This window comes from Plecotus auritus (genome assembly GCF_963455305.1).
Source record: "Plecotus auritus genome assembly, chromosome: 9".
Taxonomy (NCBI): domain Eukaryota; kingdom Metazoa; phylum Chordata; class Mammalia; order Chiroptera; family Vespertilionidae; genus Plecotus; species Plecotus auritus.
The window spans coordinates 60,690,157-60,706,749 of NC_137783.1; the positions used below are offsets into that span (position 1 = coordinate 60,690,157).

Here is a 16,593-nt window from a genome sequence, read left to right on the forward strand (position 1 = left end):
GTTGGAGGGAAAGCAAAGGTGAGAGACATAAGTAAAGTCGCAGTGTCGAGGAAAAATTAAAGGGAAGATATCCTGCAACTTCTAGGAAATCTCCACCAATGGAACAAAGTAAAAAAAAAAAGACCTCTATTATTCTGTGAGCACCAAACCAAACTGGGTTGGGGTCTCAGACAATTCGCTCATATGATTGCAAAGACAGACAGAAACTCTAGGATTGGAGAGGGCTCCCCTGAGGGCTCCCAGATTGGAGAGGGTGCATGTCAGGCTGAGGGACCCATCCCCCATGCATGAATCTTCATGCACCAGGCCCCTAGTGTGTCTATAAAAGGCTTCTTTTGTCAGACAGCTTGGGAGGGAGGGGGAAAGGACGGGAGCAACTAGGTCATTGACTGTACCTGGAGGTCCGCAGCGAGCTCTGCGACCTTGGGCCCCTCAGGCTCTAGGTGGGAGTCCTGCTGCATTATTCCTGGGTGCCCTGAGCTGGCTGTGAGCCCTGATGAAGGATTCTGCTTCTTCACCTGGCGTGGTCACCTGCCAAGACAACTGGCTTTGCTCTGATTCACTCCCCAAGTCTACAGGTCTTGCCCCTTCCATGAAATGGGCTGTGCCTTGGGGCTCTCACAGGCCCTTTGGCCCCTGTTTTCCTTGCTCACCATTCCCCAAACCCATAATCAAACTCCAGGTCACAGCTGCAGGGCAGACTGGTGGTATGAAGAAGGGTGGGAGGAAAGGCAGCCGCTCCTGATGGCCAGGACTTTTCACCCTGGGGGTCCCAAGCCGTCTCCAGACACTTGGACCTCTTGCCCTTGCCTTCCTGGCTGATGCCTCCCTGGGTCTCTCTTCAGGTGGGGCCCATAGCTGGAGCCCCAAATCAAAGCAGGAGAGCAAGGGGTTCATTAGAAAGGTGGGAGCAGTGTGGTGGTGGCAGTGGACAGTCCCTCACTGCTGTGGCTGATGGACATGTCTGCAGAGCAATGCTGCTGGGGAGCTGGGGGTGCGGGAGGGGGCTGGGCAACAGGCTGGCTTCCCCGTTCTTTAACAAACCTCCATGGTTTTCAGCACAATTTCTATACAATTAAGAAACCACATATTCTATACAATCCAGCCAAGTATCTGAAGGTTTAAAACCAATTTTCCCTTGAAGTGCTTAGCGATTTTAAATATTGCTTCTTTTTAAATGAATGTTCCTCTTTAGTCTGTTGCATAGTCTCCTTATATACACAGGAATGAGTGTATATCTACATGAAATGCACATTTACATGCACCCTGTAGTTCTCACGAGCAGAAGTAAGCTCTCTTGACAGCAAAAGTGAGGTTGGAGCAGACACTGGACTCTACTGGAGAGGAAGACAGCCCTGTTGTGGTCGGGGGCTTGTAGCTGTCGGGAGGTGCCAGAGCGGATTTCAAGGGCAAGAGACCTTACACCCCATAATGTAACAAAGCCAAGCCATTGATTTGGGGGTGGGGAGGGAGGCTCATGAACAAAGAGGCATGTATTTAGTAAAAAACTAGATCTGTGTGCATTAGTTTTAGATTTTCCTACTCATCATCTCTAACCAGACCTTCGACAGATACTTTCTGAGCACCTTCTCTGCATGTGCAAAATGCTCTGCCATCTTCTTGGGCTGCTCTTTGTAACGAAAAGCATGCGAGCTACTTCGGGCAGCCTCTAGAAGCCGTTCTTTCATTGTTGTGTCTGTGTCTTCGCTGCCAGACACAGTCCCAGCATTCATCTGCCTCTTATGTCACACAAGGAGGAAATGTCCTTGTAGTGGCTGCCTCCGAACGGGCACCTCTTCATGCTTAGGAAAGGACCTGATATTTGCACAAAGTACTTTGAAGGTCACCTGCTTGAGTTGCACCCAACCCCCTGCTTTCTCCTTTTCCATCGAATTCTTCTGTTGAAGTTAACAATCACAGTCAGTGTAGTAACAGCATCTCCTACTTTCTGAGACCTTTTTTTTGTAACAGGAACCATGGATGGCTGTATCAGAATTATTTAATTTAAGCATCCCAACATCCTATAAGTTGCTTGATCTTCCCATTTTTCAGATGGGAAAACTGAGGTTCCAGATGAGTTAATAAACTTGCATGAGGTCTGACTGACTCCCATGTGAAGAGTTATTCCTAGAACTGGGTCATCGTTCTACTTTCAATACTATGCCCTTTAGCAAGTCCCCATGGTCTTCTGGGCTTGGTCAGGGGCTTCCCCTGAACCCATAATGCTTTGTGCTGCTTCTACCATAGCAGTCATTACCTGAATTGTGACATTTACTGCTCACTATTCCCATTAAATTGGGGGCTCCTCCAGGGGTCATGCCTTACTCACTGTTTACCTCCGGGCCTCAGAGCAGCTTCTGGCAAGAACTGTTTGAACCCTGGCTGGCTTTCCTGTGATGTGTCATGATGAGAATCCTAAAAAACAAGGGAAGATGGGGAGAGGCATTTCTGATTGATGCCAGAAGACATTTCTGATAGATGCTGGAAGACACCGTCACTCCTCCTTTCCTGCTGCTGTTCTCTAGTCCTGAATTGGACAGTGCGGAAGCTACATGTGCCATCCAGCTGAAGTCCCTTCTCCCTCCATGGAGGATGAAATGTATCTTCCCATCAGCTGTGCGACTGGAGACTGGCTGCCTGTGGGAAATGTTTGGAGGCGGATTCAGGGAGCATTCCCTTGCCACAGTTCTATACTTGGGGTGCTCTCTCTGAGTCCTTGCCTCCGGAACAGTCCCATGATAGTGAGAGCAAATGGGAGGATGGTGAGGAGCTCACAGACCCAGTTGATGGCGCCCTCAGGTGGGTATCACTTTGGGCAAAATGGGGCTGGACTGAGTTCTCCCAGTGTGGCTCACTGTTTCAGCCACTCTGGCTGCCTGATGGTCTGTGGGCAGCACCGTGCTCCCATCACGGCCCCTCTGGTCACATGTCACCACGCAGGCGTTTTCACCATGGTCCATGTCCACGACAACCACCCCATAAGAAAAGGTTATTATTGCTCACATTTACAGATGACACATTTGGGACTTTCCCAGCATCTTACAGTGAGTAAGTAACAGAGTCCCAGTGCACCCTAGTCTCCTACTCCGTGCAGGATGAGTTCAGTGCTACCCTGCCGCCTCGCACACTCACTGTGTGCTGCCTGTGAAGTGCTGGCTCCTGCTTCCTTGGCTCCTGCCTGCCTCTGGGTTTGGTATTGAAAATTTCAGAAAACAAGTCCTGGTATCATGTAATGTGGCCCTTCTTGTTGAGCCACCGTGGCTCAACACAACAAGCTCCTTCTTGATCAAGAACGCCACTAGAAGTAGGGTTGGGTCACCAGGCTAGGGTCTGATTGTGCTGTTGAGATCACGGGAGGAAGAAGCGTAACAATGTCAGACTGAGAGTAGAGTGAGTTGACATCTTGATAGGCTCTTAAAATGCCTCCACATATGTAGTCCTAGACTTAAAAGAATGCTGAGTGTTCAAGAAACTTCCACATGAACACACTCTGAAGGTGCACTGAGATGTGCTGGAGCACTGGCTCCTGGATTTGAACTGTAATTGAAACACACCCGTTCACTTTCATCCATAGTGGCCCAGCACACTCTCACCACAAATGATTGGACTGGACTCTTAGAGGACAGGGGCAGGCAAGCTGATAATGTGGGTGGGTATTTGAAATTCAAATATGACAAGAGGGTTCGTTCTTATCTGAAATAGAAAACAAGTTAATAGGGGGCATGACATGGAAGCTTTGAAGACCGCACATTCTATTTATGGGGAAGTCGGACATCTGACAACTGTGAGAATGAAACATATGATTCACAGAGTGTGGAGCTAGCAGGGAGCAGCTGCTCCGTGGAGGGCAGTCTTCTGGAGAAAGCTCCTCAGGGCTGGGGCTATGAGAAGAGTCAGCTTTGAGGACTAGGAACGCCCATGAGTGCTGGGCTTGTGAAATGCCCAGGAGCTCTCCGTGAACTGGAGGGGGGCTGTGGAGCCCAGAGAGGTGAGAGAGGGGCTTCGAGGCTGAGTGGCTAGGGCTCTGAACCTAGCTCCACCCTCAGGAGCGGGTGACCTGCAGCAAAGTGGTCTTCAACCATCTGAGACTCAGCTAACTGATGGCCAAATGGGGATAACAAATCCCACCGCATGCTGTTATTTTAAGAGTCAGGGGACAATCCGTGCCAGGTATTTGGCACACTGCCTGGTATGTAGTAAGGGCTAAAAAGGTGTTAGCTATTTTTATTATAAATCAAAAAGGAGGAAGAAACATCAGTGAGATGATGCAGCCTTATGAACACATTCAATCCTGTTGGATTTTCCCCATTTGACCAAGGAACTGGCAGTCAGACTTGTGCCCTGAGGTGTGGAGTGGGGTGGGGAGAAGTCCTGGTTTATGGAAAGACAGTTAGGGTCTGGGATGGACTGAATAGCCCTCAGCTGTGGACAATGGCTTAGGATGTAATTAGGCTGAGTCTTGTCACCATCACTCCTCCTTTCCTGTTGCTGGAAGGCGGGCGTGCAGGTAGGACTGCTCAAGGCCTGCGCGCTTAGCCTGGGCTCCATGGAGCAGCCCACGGATGAGCTTCAAGGTGTCCATCAACCTGTGCACCTGGAATGTTGACTTGTTTGGTTCTTTTGGAAAAAGCAGCTCTTCACATTCTTTAAATTTTCTCAGAGATCTATAACCCAAAAGGCTGAGGACCTACCTCTGTTTTAAATATTTCCACTGTCATCCCGGCGTGGGGAGAAGTCCTGGAGGGCACAGAGGACTGTGCTTACAGATGGAGCAGTGCATCCTTTGAACTTATATAACAAATTATTTTCTTTTGTCCTATTAGACAGGAATAGTGCAGAGGGAGTTTCTATCAGTGATCGAATTTAACCCTCACATCAACTTTGAATGATATCCTCATTCCTCTTTTATAAATGGGACTTAAAATGTTTATTTAATTATTCCAAGATCATGCAGCTAGGAGAGGCAGATTCACACTGCATATCTCTGATTCTACTTTTGGCACATTCTTGCACTTCCCTTGAATGTGTCTTTCGGTGTGAACTTAATATAACATAGATGCCTTTCCATCACGTATCTCGAGTCCTGCTTTTCCCTTACAGAACATTTCTCCCTAATGAGGCTAAAACAAGCCCTGCTATCCAGTGGGACTGGAATCAATGCAAATGTTCTGTTTAGGAAAGGCTGCTGGCCAAATGTCAGAGGCCACCCACTAAGAGCTTTGCATTGTTTTGGGTGAACACAGTCTCCCGAGGGAGGACCTGAAGTTTCTGTGTGGATATCCTTTTGACTGTGGTCACATGGAAGAGCCCTCAGATGACCTTGGTCCAGAGAATGTGCCCACAAGCTCCACCACCAGGAAAAAGAAGGTGCCTGAGAAGATGACCGTGATGTCCACCCTCTGTGTTGGAGGGTCTGGTCCAGTTTTTAAAAACTAACGCTGAAAAGATCATGCCTGTCACTTCTGAGACTCATTTGGGTAGTGTCTATGTCATAGACTCTATGACCTTTCTTCAGTTCTGGAGTGTATGTCAAGTGTGTGTGTGTGTGTGTACCCTTGCCCTCATGGCTGGGGTGGGGACTTACATCTGTTCAGGATGTTGAGAATCAACTTCCTACATTAAGATAAACTTGCCCATCCTTGGGACAAGGGGAGGCACTGGTGCCCACTTTCTGGGGCAGAAGCAATGTTCTAGTTTGCACCATCTAGTTCCCAATTAGTTGAAGCAGTTTTTGCGATTTTCAGCATGTCCCCATTTCCCACAAAGGAATCGGCTCAGGGTCTTGGCTCAAAGGCCATGAGAGTCATGTGTTTTGACATCTTTCTGTGTTCTTTCTATGCAACTCCCTATGGGTATAAATTATTTTGAAAGTGTTTTCTTTTGGGGTTCAACAACCTGATTCTCAACCTTGTTCTAAAGATTATATTAAAGAAATATAAGATGGGAACATATAATACAAGAGGGAGAGTGAAGAGGTAGACCCAGCACTACCAGGTGTTAGACATACAGCCAACACCATGACAAAATCTAAACCAGGTGGGAATAGCAGCTGCACAAAGGAAATAGATCTGGTGGACCCAGGTGTGAGCAGGGGGCACACTCAGCTCTACATGATGGAGACACATGGAAGTCAGTGTCTCTATGTGGGGAAGAGAGGGCACCTCACAGAGGACAAGGATGGCTGACCCATGATTAGACTCAAAGGTATTCCATCTACTAAAAGTACATACAGATAGATTAAATGCACAGGAACACGTCAGAAAAAGGCTGGTAGAAAACAGACTTTCATTGTATCAGATCTACAGAGTCATGTTTTGACATCTTTTTATTCTGGTTTACAGTAATATACAAAAAGCATAATGAAGAAGAATTACAAAGTAGATGATATTAAAATAATGACAAAATTAATGAAAAATAGCAATGGATTGGGAAATCGTTTACATAATTGTGAGTAAAGATTGATTTATATAATGTTTGTAAAGCCCACTATAATTTAAATAGATTAATAAAAGATTTTAATAGGCAAGGTATATAATGAAACACAAATGGTGGACACAGACTATAGAGTAGTGAAGGCCTTGGAAGAGTGGGTGTCAGGGGTGGAGGAAGTCAATAGGAAAAACAAACAAAGGGCCACCTGCATTACTTTCAATAATAAAAGAAAAAAGAAACAGCAACAACAACAAAAAAAGAAATTTAAACAAGAGGGATGGCTTGTCTCATTGTCAATCTCCTGGTTGTGATATTGTACTATAGTTTTGTAAGATATTACCATTGGGGAAAATTGGGTAAAGGGTAAAGGGAATCATCTTAATTATTTCTTCTAATTGTGTGATAATCTATAATTATCTCAAAAAAGTTTAATGAAAAGAATGGTCTTCCCAGTTCTGCTTTAACCATGGCTACTGATTAGAAGATCCTCTGAATATTGCTTACTAAAGTTCTTAGAAATCTCCACTTTCACCATAACTTTCTTTTTTTAAAAAAATATTTTTATTGATGTCAGAAAGAAGGGAGAGAGAAAAACCTCAATGATGAGAGAGAATCATTGATCACTGCCTCCTGCACGCCTCCTACTGGGGATCGAGCCCACAACCCGGGCATGTACCCTGACCAGGAATCAAACTGTGACCTCCTGACTCTTAACCACTGAGCAACACTGGCCAGGCCACCAAAACTTTCCACACTATACCCAAAGAAAGCATACTAAGAGGAAAACAAAAACATGTACTATCTCTTTAAATATTTGGTGGCTAATCCCATAGGATAGTATTCAAAACACTCCAGGATCTGGTACAACTCAGTTCTCCAAATTTCAGTTCCAGCTCTTTGGCCATCCTCAAAGTCTTTCTCATGTGTCATATGGAGCTTGTGGAATATGCTATGCTTCCTCAGGCTCCTTCCTATGCTGCTATGGGCTTGACACACCCACATGGCACACTCACCCTTCTTCATCCAATTAACACCTACTCATGCTCTAAGAGTCACTGCCTTCAGCAAGCCAGTAGTACTGGGCATCATCCATCCATAGCCTTTTGCTGCTATGAACATAGGGGTGCATATGAGGGTTAAGAGCAGTGGTTCTCAACCTTTTTAATGCCGCGACCCTTTAATACAATTCCTCATGTTGTGGTGACCCCCAACCATAAAATTATTTTTGTTGCTACTTCACAACTGTAATTTTGCTACTGTTATGAATCGTAATGTAAATATCTGTGTTTTCCGATGGTCTTGTTGTGGAGTGAACACGAGTGAATGACCACTGGAGTCCAGACCAAATTAAAATTTAGGGAGCCTTTATTAGCCAACCGGTGACTGCTCTGCCTTTCTCCACGCAGGGAGTCCAGAGAGCAGCCCCGATCCTTTGTGCAGGACCACTTTTAAGCACATTTACCACATCCTGTTTTTGTAGAGCAAGCAACCCAAGACAAAACAGTTTTTCCCAAGCAATGTCAGGGTCATGCCATGATGACCATGTTATTTACAGGGTCATCCTGTTCTTCAGAAAGCTGACAGTGTTCTATGTTCTATCTTGCAAGGCTATTTTGTGAGGTACAGCTACGATTCAAGGCTAAGTCAACTAGGAGGAAGCATGCTCAAAAATTTCTACTCTCTAACATTCCCCACTGGTTTTATGTACATGAGTCAAATCGTTGACTCTTTTGGGTCATTGTTGGCGAGGGAGTTATATTGACCCATGAGGACTATAAGCTTGATATAATTAATTCTTTGCTGAATAAACTCAGTGGGCCTGTTTATAAGATAAGGGCCCAGAATGAGGGCCAGGACTAATCTTTAGAGGGTCCAAAGAGTCCTGGACTCTCTATTTTGCCTGGGCTGTCTTAGCCAGGTGTGATGAAGCCACGTCAGGATCCCGTTGACCTTGACTGCTGTGGAGGTGGTCCTTTCCAGGTAGGAGTCAGTCCTTGTGTGGCAAATTGCTTTACCCAAACAGAGTCACCAGGGTGGAAGGATGGACCGGATCAGAAGAGTACCTTGGACATGCTTCTGGACTGCTTTCTGGGTAGACTGTAAAGCCTGTAAGAACTTGAGTAAAGATTGGTTATGGATTTCAGCTTTTCTAGATTGGGTTTCTATGTAAGCTGGTGAGGGGGGTAGGTCAGGCTTTGGAAGAGTCACTAGAATCTGTAGAGGCCCCACTAGTTATAGGGCAGCCTCCCGGGCTGCTTTATCTCCATCCTCGTTCCCTCTTGCTTATAAGGAGTTTTCTTGTCTCACATACGTAGAGATGGAAAGACTTAATTACATCTGGTAGTGCTAGTTGGCCCATTGTCCTTGCTCTGCTCATATCTGTATAACTGCCTAATATATTACCTCAAGGATCCTGGCTCTGAATTCTTTTAGGGAAAATGGACGTTGGTGGGCTCTTCTATCTACTTCCTGCTGAGGCGGGTCAGAGGTTTCTCTCAGAGCCAAGAGATCCTTGCTGTCTGTCAGAGGGATAATGAGGCCTGGGCACAGAAGGAGGTGGACTTGTGACCTGGTGGAGACAAACTGTAACAAATGGTCTGGTGGAAGGGAAAGAAAACCTTTCAGTTTTAATAACTTCTATTGAAATAGAATTTTTCTGCTCAAAATTACCCCCATGTTTATCAAAAGAGCCAAATCAAGACTAATTTATCTATTGTATTTAATTTGGCCTGATTGTTTGCATAAACATAACAATAATGGTAACTGACTACCTTTGCCGGAATTTCATGATTGAATCTTAATGTGCCCCATAGGGCCAGGAAGCCAAGTCATCCAGCTGCCATGAGGCCTGCCTGTAGTATCAGCTGAGTTAGGTGAAGTCCTCACCTGTAGTGGCTCTACCTGGGCCCATGTCCTAGGCTTCAAGGCCCATCTCAGCCCTCCTACTCGTCCCGGCTCGGAGTGTGTGGGGTTCCCGCAGGGACGCAGAGGTGACCTTATTGCTTCCCTTCTACTCTGACCAACCGCCAGTGATGATAAGGTATGGGCCTGATGCTCCAGCACCAGCTATTTTCAGGGCTACCAAGCAGGATACCAGACTTTCTCCATGGCACTCTTATTGGCTTAAAGTCTTCAGAGTTCAGGCAGGGCTCTTTAAAACATGATACTCCAGTCAAAGTTTCTGGTTAATAAAACCACTATTGGAAACTGGTCTCATTGAATTTATGCAAAGAAATGTATTGCTATGATTTATTTATTAAGTATTGCCAAACTTTGGAGGAATTGTATAAGGAGAAAAATATACTGACCTGCTTTAAGATAGAATTTTCCTTGCCAGTCCTTTTTATGGACTTTCCAAAGTAATATTTTCTGAACAAACAGTAACTGTTAGATTTCTTTTATCAGTCCCTCCCTAAGTACTTTGGCATAACTATTTACCCTCTGTTTAGGGAGGCAGAATGTAAATTATTTACTCTTCCTGGCTTACTGGCCTGTATTATTTAATTTCCTTTCAACATTTCTCTTCTCCTTCTTATTACATACACAACCTTTATAAATTTTACACTTCCAAATTAGCCTTCAAACCTTCTTTCTATGTCCTTTAAAAATGCATAACCATGCCTCAGACCTTCTACTCAGTATTCCTTATTCTTTTAAACCTCAATCCTTTAATGAATCCTAAAAAGTAAATAGCCAGAATTTCTTAGATTAACATTTATGACTTAGACCTTCTGTGATAAAACTAAGAGTAGGTAAAAATATTTCTTTTTGAGAGACAGAGATTTTTAAAACTTAAACTAGTTGTAACATTAAAGATATTATATCTTAAAGTTCCTTTGCTGAATATTCCACCACCGCCCAAGAAGTACTCAGTAACCCCACCCTGCCAGGCTTGGACAATGAGATTTTCTTTATGTGTATTGGAAGGGTTAAAAAGAAGAAAACGGGGCAGAGGAAGATCCACTGTATTTTGTAGAAATCCTTGAGTCTAGCATAGTTTAGATAAGTAAGAAGCTAAGGACGCCAGCAGAGTGGGTTGTAGCCAGCAAAATCAACAAAAACCTATCTCTCCCTGCTCTCCCAGCCAACGCCCCCCTTTTCTGCATTAACCATTTACTCTGTCCTTAGCAGGGGAAATAAGGCAAGCGGTCTGAGATCCTGTATAACAAGGCTTTTTACACATAAGGAACAGCTGCTCTCCCTCCCAGATTTTCCATCTTTGTTCCAAGGCCCCAGAGGATCTCAAATCCTCCTCCTTCTTCACCACTTCTGATATCTCCAACCATCCCCTGTCCCCCAGCCTAGGGCTTCTCTATCTCAGCAGGCTGAGAGTGAATTCCACCTCCTCTACCCTTTCTCACACCTGCTCTGGAGCAGTTTTCGGCTCTTTTCCTCCCCCAGAGACCCACTGTAAATCTATTGGGAAGGGCAGGAAGGTCACAGTTCTCAGGACCACATGATTCTCTGTTTGCTAGCAGGGCTGAAAAAGGCAGCCTACAAAGCAGTTAATTATGACTAATCTTAACCTAACAAGCCTTTGTTTAAACTTCTCTGGATTGGCAACCTTCACAAATTTTATACCCTTAAATTAACCCTAGAATTCCAAAATTTTAAACTAACACAGCAAAATTATAAATCAAGGAAAAGCAATTAAAAGTCCTCTACTGTCTTCCCCCTAAAGCAGGGTTTGCACTGTCTTTCACACAGACTCTCACACTTACATTTATACACCAGACAGTCTGAGTTTTTGACAAAATTTCTGTAAATCAAAAGCATTAATGGAGGCTCCATAGTCATCTGCTCACCGCTTGAATTCCTGAAAAATTTTCAAAAAACATTGCAGGGCAGTACAGACAGAACATGAAGCAGACTAACCCATTCTAATGATAGAGAAAATTAGACCACAATAACACAGAATAACAAAGACAATGACAACCAACTGAGAATCGCCGGGCACCGTGGTGCGCCGGAATCTTGTCTCGGAAGTAGCACTGTGTCCAGCCTTCCAGAGACCCTAGATGGGTGCCCACAGAACCAGAAATAAGTTTCTTACCGGTAAGAACCAGATCCAGGTGGCTCCAATCAGAGTCAATCAGGAAATTTAGCAGGCGGGGTCTCTGACCTCTACCAGTCCTGGGGCTGAGGAACGTCTCTCAGAGATCTCCCCCTGGGTCAGAGAGTCCAGGGACCCCGGTGGGCTCTGGTCACAGGACCAGTCAAAGGCTGGTTATCTCGCTGGGGCCTCCAAATGTTGTGGAGCGAACACGAGTGAATGACCACTGGAGTCCAGACCAAATTAAAATTTAGGGAGCCTTTATTAGCCAACTGGCGACTACTCTGCTTTTCTCCATGCAGGGAGTCCAGAGAGCAGCCTTGACCCTTTGTGCAGGACCACTTTTAAGCACATTTACCACATCCTGTTTTTGTAGAGCAAGCAACCCAAGACAAAACAGTTTTTCCCAAGCAATGTCAGGGTCATGCCATTGACGATCATGTTATTTACAGGGTCATCTTGTTCTTCAGAAAGCTGACAGTGTTCTATGCTCTATCTTGCAAGGCTATTTTGTGAAGTATAGCTAGGATTCAAGGCTAAGTCGACTAGGAGGAAGCATGCTCAAAAATTTCTACTCTCTAACAGTCTTATGCTCTACAGCAGCGGTTCTCAACCTGTGAGTCACCTAAGACCATCAGAAAACACAGATATTTACATTACTATTCATTAACAGTAGCAAAATTACAGTTATGTAGTAGCAATGAAAATAATTTTATGGTTGGGGGTCACCACAACATGAGGAACTGTATTAAAGGGTCATGGCACTAAAAAGGTTGAGAACCACTGGTTTAGAGGGTCTGGCGGCCAGGAATAGAAGAGTTATCTGAAAAGAGTTGTTGGAACACAATGGCTTTTCCACATCTGTTTCCCCTTTTGGGGGAGGAAAAAAGAGAGAGAGAGAGAGAGAGAGAGAGAGAGAGAGAGAGAGAGAGAGAGAGAGAGAGAAAGAGAGAGAAAGAGAGAGAGGGAGAGAGATATGCTTCCCCTGCCCCTCTGCTTTCATTAGAGTGACTTTAAGAGGGTAATTTGGGAGGCTTGACATGTGCCTCCTGAAATTTGGGGGGAATACAAGAGCTTGGTGTCTGACCCATGCCTGAGCAACCCAAAGGTGAGGTGATGGCTGAAACAACACTCCTGGTGGGAGAGCAATGAGCAAGAGAACTGTCCCAGGAGTGAACTGCCAACACTCTTGCTAGGGTAGGGGTGCACCAGCCTTTTTTATAGCCAAGTGGACCTACAGGCAGGGCCCAGCCTGGAGCTGCTGCAACATAAGCAGAAGGAATGTGGACCCAAACAGAGAGAGAGCCAGAGCTTCCGCTCACACAGGGGCTGCCCTGGGGAGAATCACAGAAAAGCACCTCCTGTGGTCGAGGAGCTACGTGGCGTGGCCCTTCCTCCCTTTGAGAGGCCCTCATTGGGAAACATAACCTTTTAGTGCCTTCATTGTGGCACAGACTTTGGTGTCCTGGAGGGAGCCGACAGAAGACAAGAGGCCAGGGAGGGCTTTCCGAACAGGGGCCAGAGGCAGCCTCGCCAGGCAGAGGAGTTGCACTTGAACACATCTCCAGGGGGAATTCCACAGATTCGCTCTCAGAACTCTGCCCGTTCAAAATATCTGCCAAGCCCAGAAGGTTAGTTGGATGCCAGCTGCAGAGATATCAGAAGGGGATTCTGGAGGGTGTGAAATGGTGAGAAAAGAGAGACTGACATTCCAATTTCCCCTGCCTGTTTCCAACCCAAAGCAGTCCTGGCTGCAAGGCAGAGAGAATCCAACCCCTAGGCCAGAGTCAGAGAAAGTCTCACACTGAAATGGGACTGTCAGGGTGCTCAATGTCATGGGCCTGCCCAGGATTTTATTTTATTTTATTTATTTTTAAAAAATAAATCTTTATTCAGATTATTACAATTGTTTCTCCTTTTTCCCCCCAAAGCTCCCCTCCACCCGGTTCCCACCCCACCTTCTGCCCTCACCTACCCCCACCCCACTGTCCTCATCCATAGGTGTATGATTTTTGTCCAGTCTCTTCCTGAACGCCCCCCCCCCCATACCCCTTTCCCCCTGAGAATTATCAGTCCACTCCCTTTCTATGCCCCTGATTCTATTATATTCACCAGATTATTCTGTTCCTCAGGTTTTTAATTCACTTGATTTTTAGGTTCACTTGTTGATAGATATGTATTTGTTGTTCATAATTTTTATCTTTACTTTTTCCTTCTTCCTCTTCTTTAAGAATACCTTTCAGCATTTCATATAATACTGGTTTGGTGCTGATGAACTCCTTTAGCTTTTTCTTATCTGTGAAGCTCTTTATCGGCCCTTCAATTCTGAATGATAGCTTTGCTGGGTAGAGTAATCTTGGTTGTGGGTTCTTGCTATTCATCACTTTGAAAATTTCTTGCCACTCCCATCTGGCCTGCATAGTTTCTGTTGAGAAATCAGCTGACAGTTGTATGGGTGCTCCCTTGTAGGTAATTAACTGTTTTTCTCTTGCTGCTTTTAATATTCTCTCTTTGTCTTTTGCTCTTGGCATTTTAATTATGATGTGTCTTGGTATGGTCCTGTTTAGATTCCTTTTGTTTGGGGTTCTGTGCTCTTCCTGGACTTGTAAGTCTATTTCTTTCACCAGGTGGGGGAAGTTTTCGGTCATTATTTCTTCAAATAGGTTTTCAGTATCTTGCTCTCTCTCTTCTTCTGGCACCCCCATAATTCTGATGTTGGTACACTTGAAGTTGTTCCAGAGGCTTCTTACACTATCTTCAACTTTTTGGATTTTTTTTTCTTTTTGCTTTTTCAGTTGAGTGTTTTTTGCTTCTTTGTATTTCATTTCTTTGACTTGATTCTTGTGTTCCTCTAGTCTGTTTTTGGGTCTCTGTATAATATTTTTTATTTCAGTCAGTGTATGTTTAATTTCTAGTTGGTCCTTTTTCATATCTTCGAGGGTCTAGTTATATTTATCGGCCATTTCTAGGATATTCTTGAGAAGCCTTATAACCGTGGTTTTGAATTCTATATCCAGTCATTTGTTTTCCTCCATTTCTTTCGTTTGTGATCTGTTTCTTTGTTGTCACATTTTCACTGCTTCCCTGAGTTGGTAGGGTAGATTTGTGTGCTAGGTTTCCTATATGGCCCAGTGGGTCGGCCTTCCCAGTTAACCTGAGGTGGATACTCTTGGTGCACCCCTTTGTGGACTGTGTGTACAGCCTTGTTGTAGTTAAGTCTTGATTGTTGTTGGTATCACTGGGAGGAATTGACCTCCAGGCCAGTTGGCTGTGAGGATCAGCTGTGTCTATGCTGGGAGAAGTTCAGTGCTGGAGACAGCCTTATAGGATTAGACTTGCCAAATTGCAAAAGCCTCTGTGCTCAGCTTGGATGGGGTGGAGTCTCAGGGCGGAGCAGACAGTCTTGGATTCCCGTCAGCCTTGCTCTTGTGCGCGTGCGCCTCCAGACCTCTGCCTTCCCCGGCTTCTGAGCCTCCACCCGAGAGTCCAGATTCCCTCCCCGTAAGAGCATGGGTCCCCAGGGGCTCGCCTGGAACTGGGGTTCAGTGCAGTCAGAACTGGGGTTCAGTGCAGTCAGGAGCTTCCGACTTCCTTCTGCTAGGGAAAGCCTGTGGCAACCTCCGCAGTCTTTGTGCACACTGGCATGAGTGCCTCCAGACCCCTGCCTGCCGGGGCTCCCCGGGTCTCCCCCGGGTCTCTGAGTCTCCGGGTGCCTTTCTCTCTACCTGACTGTCCAGACTCCCCCTGTATGAGCCTGGGTCCATGGTGTTTCGCTCGGAACTGGGGTTCAGTGCAGTCGGAACTGGGGTTCAGTGCAGTCAGGGGCTTCCTTCCCCCTCCCACCAGAGAAAGTCAGCCAGGATCTCAGTCGCCCTTCCTCTCTGCATGCACAAAGACCCTTTGCTGTACCTCCGATTCTCTGTGAGCTTTTCTCTTTTCTTCTAGTTGTAGAATTTCCACTCAGCCAGCTTTCCTGTGGTTCTGGATGGTGCCCGTTCTGTCTTTTAGTTGTAGTTTTGAAATTGTTGTGCGAGGGAGCAATTTAGGTGCTTACCTATGCCATCATCTTGGTTTCTCCTGCCCAGGATTTTATATGCAAGGGTCTGGGGAAAAGCATCTAGGCCCTGAGTTTGGATGGCATCGGAAAGAAAGAAAGTTGTCTTCTGCATGCGCCCTATCCTGCCTGGCTAATAAGATGCAATAAGATGGTGACATTTGTATTCTTGCTGTAAAGCACAGGGCTTGGTGTAGACCCTGTGGTAAGGTGCGAGAAATGAAACCTGTGCATCCAGCTCCTCTCCTAGAATTTGGCACTTTGCAGTGCACTTTCTGCCACATCATTGTTCCATGTAGGAAGTAGAGCTTGAAGTGAAAGGCATGGGCATTTACTACTTGACTTCGTGGCCAGCTTGCCTGCCAACTTAGCAGCTCTCCCAGCAAAGCCTCAGGATCCTCTCTCCTTGTGGGGTGTGCATGCAGAGCTGTGGACTGGTTCAGCTCTGAGAGTGGAAAAGCAGCCAACTAACGGACCACTCAGTAAATGTATGCTGGGCATCTACCATGTCCCAGGCTCAGGGATTACACAGCCGGGAATTCACAGCAAGGCCAGTGCATGTCCTTCTGCACTTTAAATAAAATAGTTTTCAGCATTTAAATAAAATAGTTTTCAGCATTTTTATTGGCATTGTACTTTCCACAGTTGATTTTTATAGTCTTTTATGTGAAGCCTCTCAAAGCTGAGCAGAGAGAAAGAAACACACAGAACATACCCCACAGCTTCTTCCAAGCCCCTGATCCTCATAGACTCATGTTTGGTGGTGTTGGGCATGAAGAACACCATCCAAAAATAAGCTGGGGGTTCTGACCAGGTGGCTCAGTTATCTGGAGCATCACCCTGTACACCAAAAAGGTTGTGGGTTCAATTCCTGGTCAGGGCACACACCTAGGTTGCAGGTTTGATCCCCGTTTGGGGCACATATGAGAGGCAACCAATTGTTTCTCTCACATCAATGCCTCTCTCTCTCTCTTTCTCTATCCCTCCCTCTTTTGCTCTCTCTCTAAAATCAATAAACATATCTTTGGGTGAGGACTAAAAAAAATAAAAAATA

General features: G+C 45.5%; 1 protein-coding gene across 1 annotated transcript in view; it reads left to right on the forward strand.

The window, feature by feature from the left end:
- Positions 1-4,606, forward strand: part of FRMPD2 (FERM and PDZ domain containing 2) — a gene marked incomplete at both ends in the record, with an annotated part of 68,531 nt that extends 63,925 nt beyond the window's left edge. Inside the window, 2 exon segments of the mRNA XM_080640563.1 lie at positions 2,615-2,803; positions 4,496-4,606. Coding sequence (XP_080496689.1) covers positions 2,615-2,803; positions 4,496-4,606 — 300 coding nt within the window.
- Positions 4,607-16,593: the final 11,987 nt, after the last annotated feature.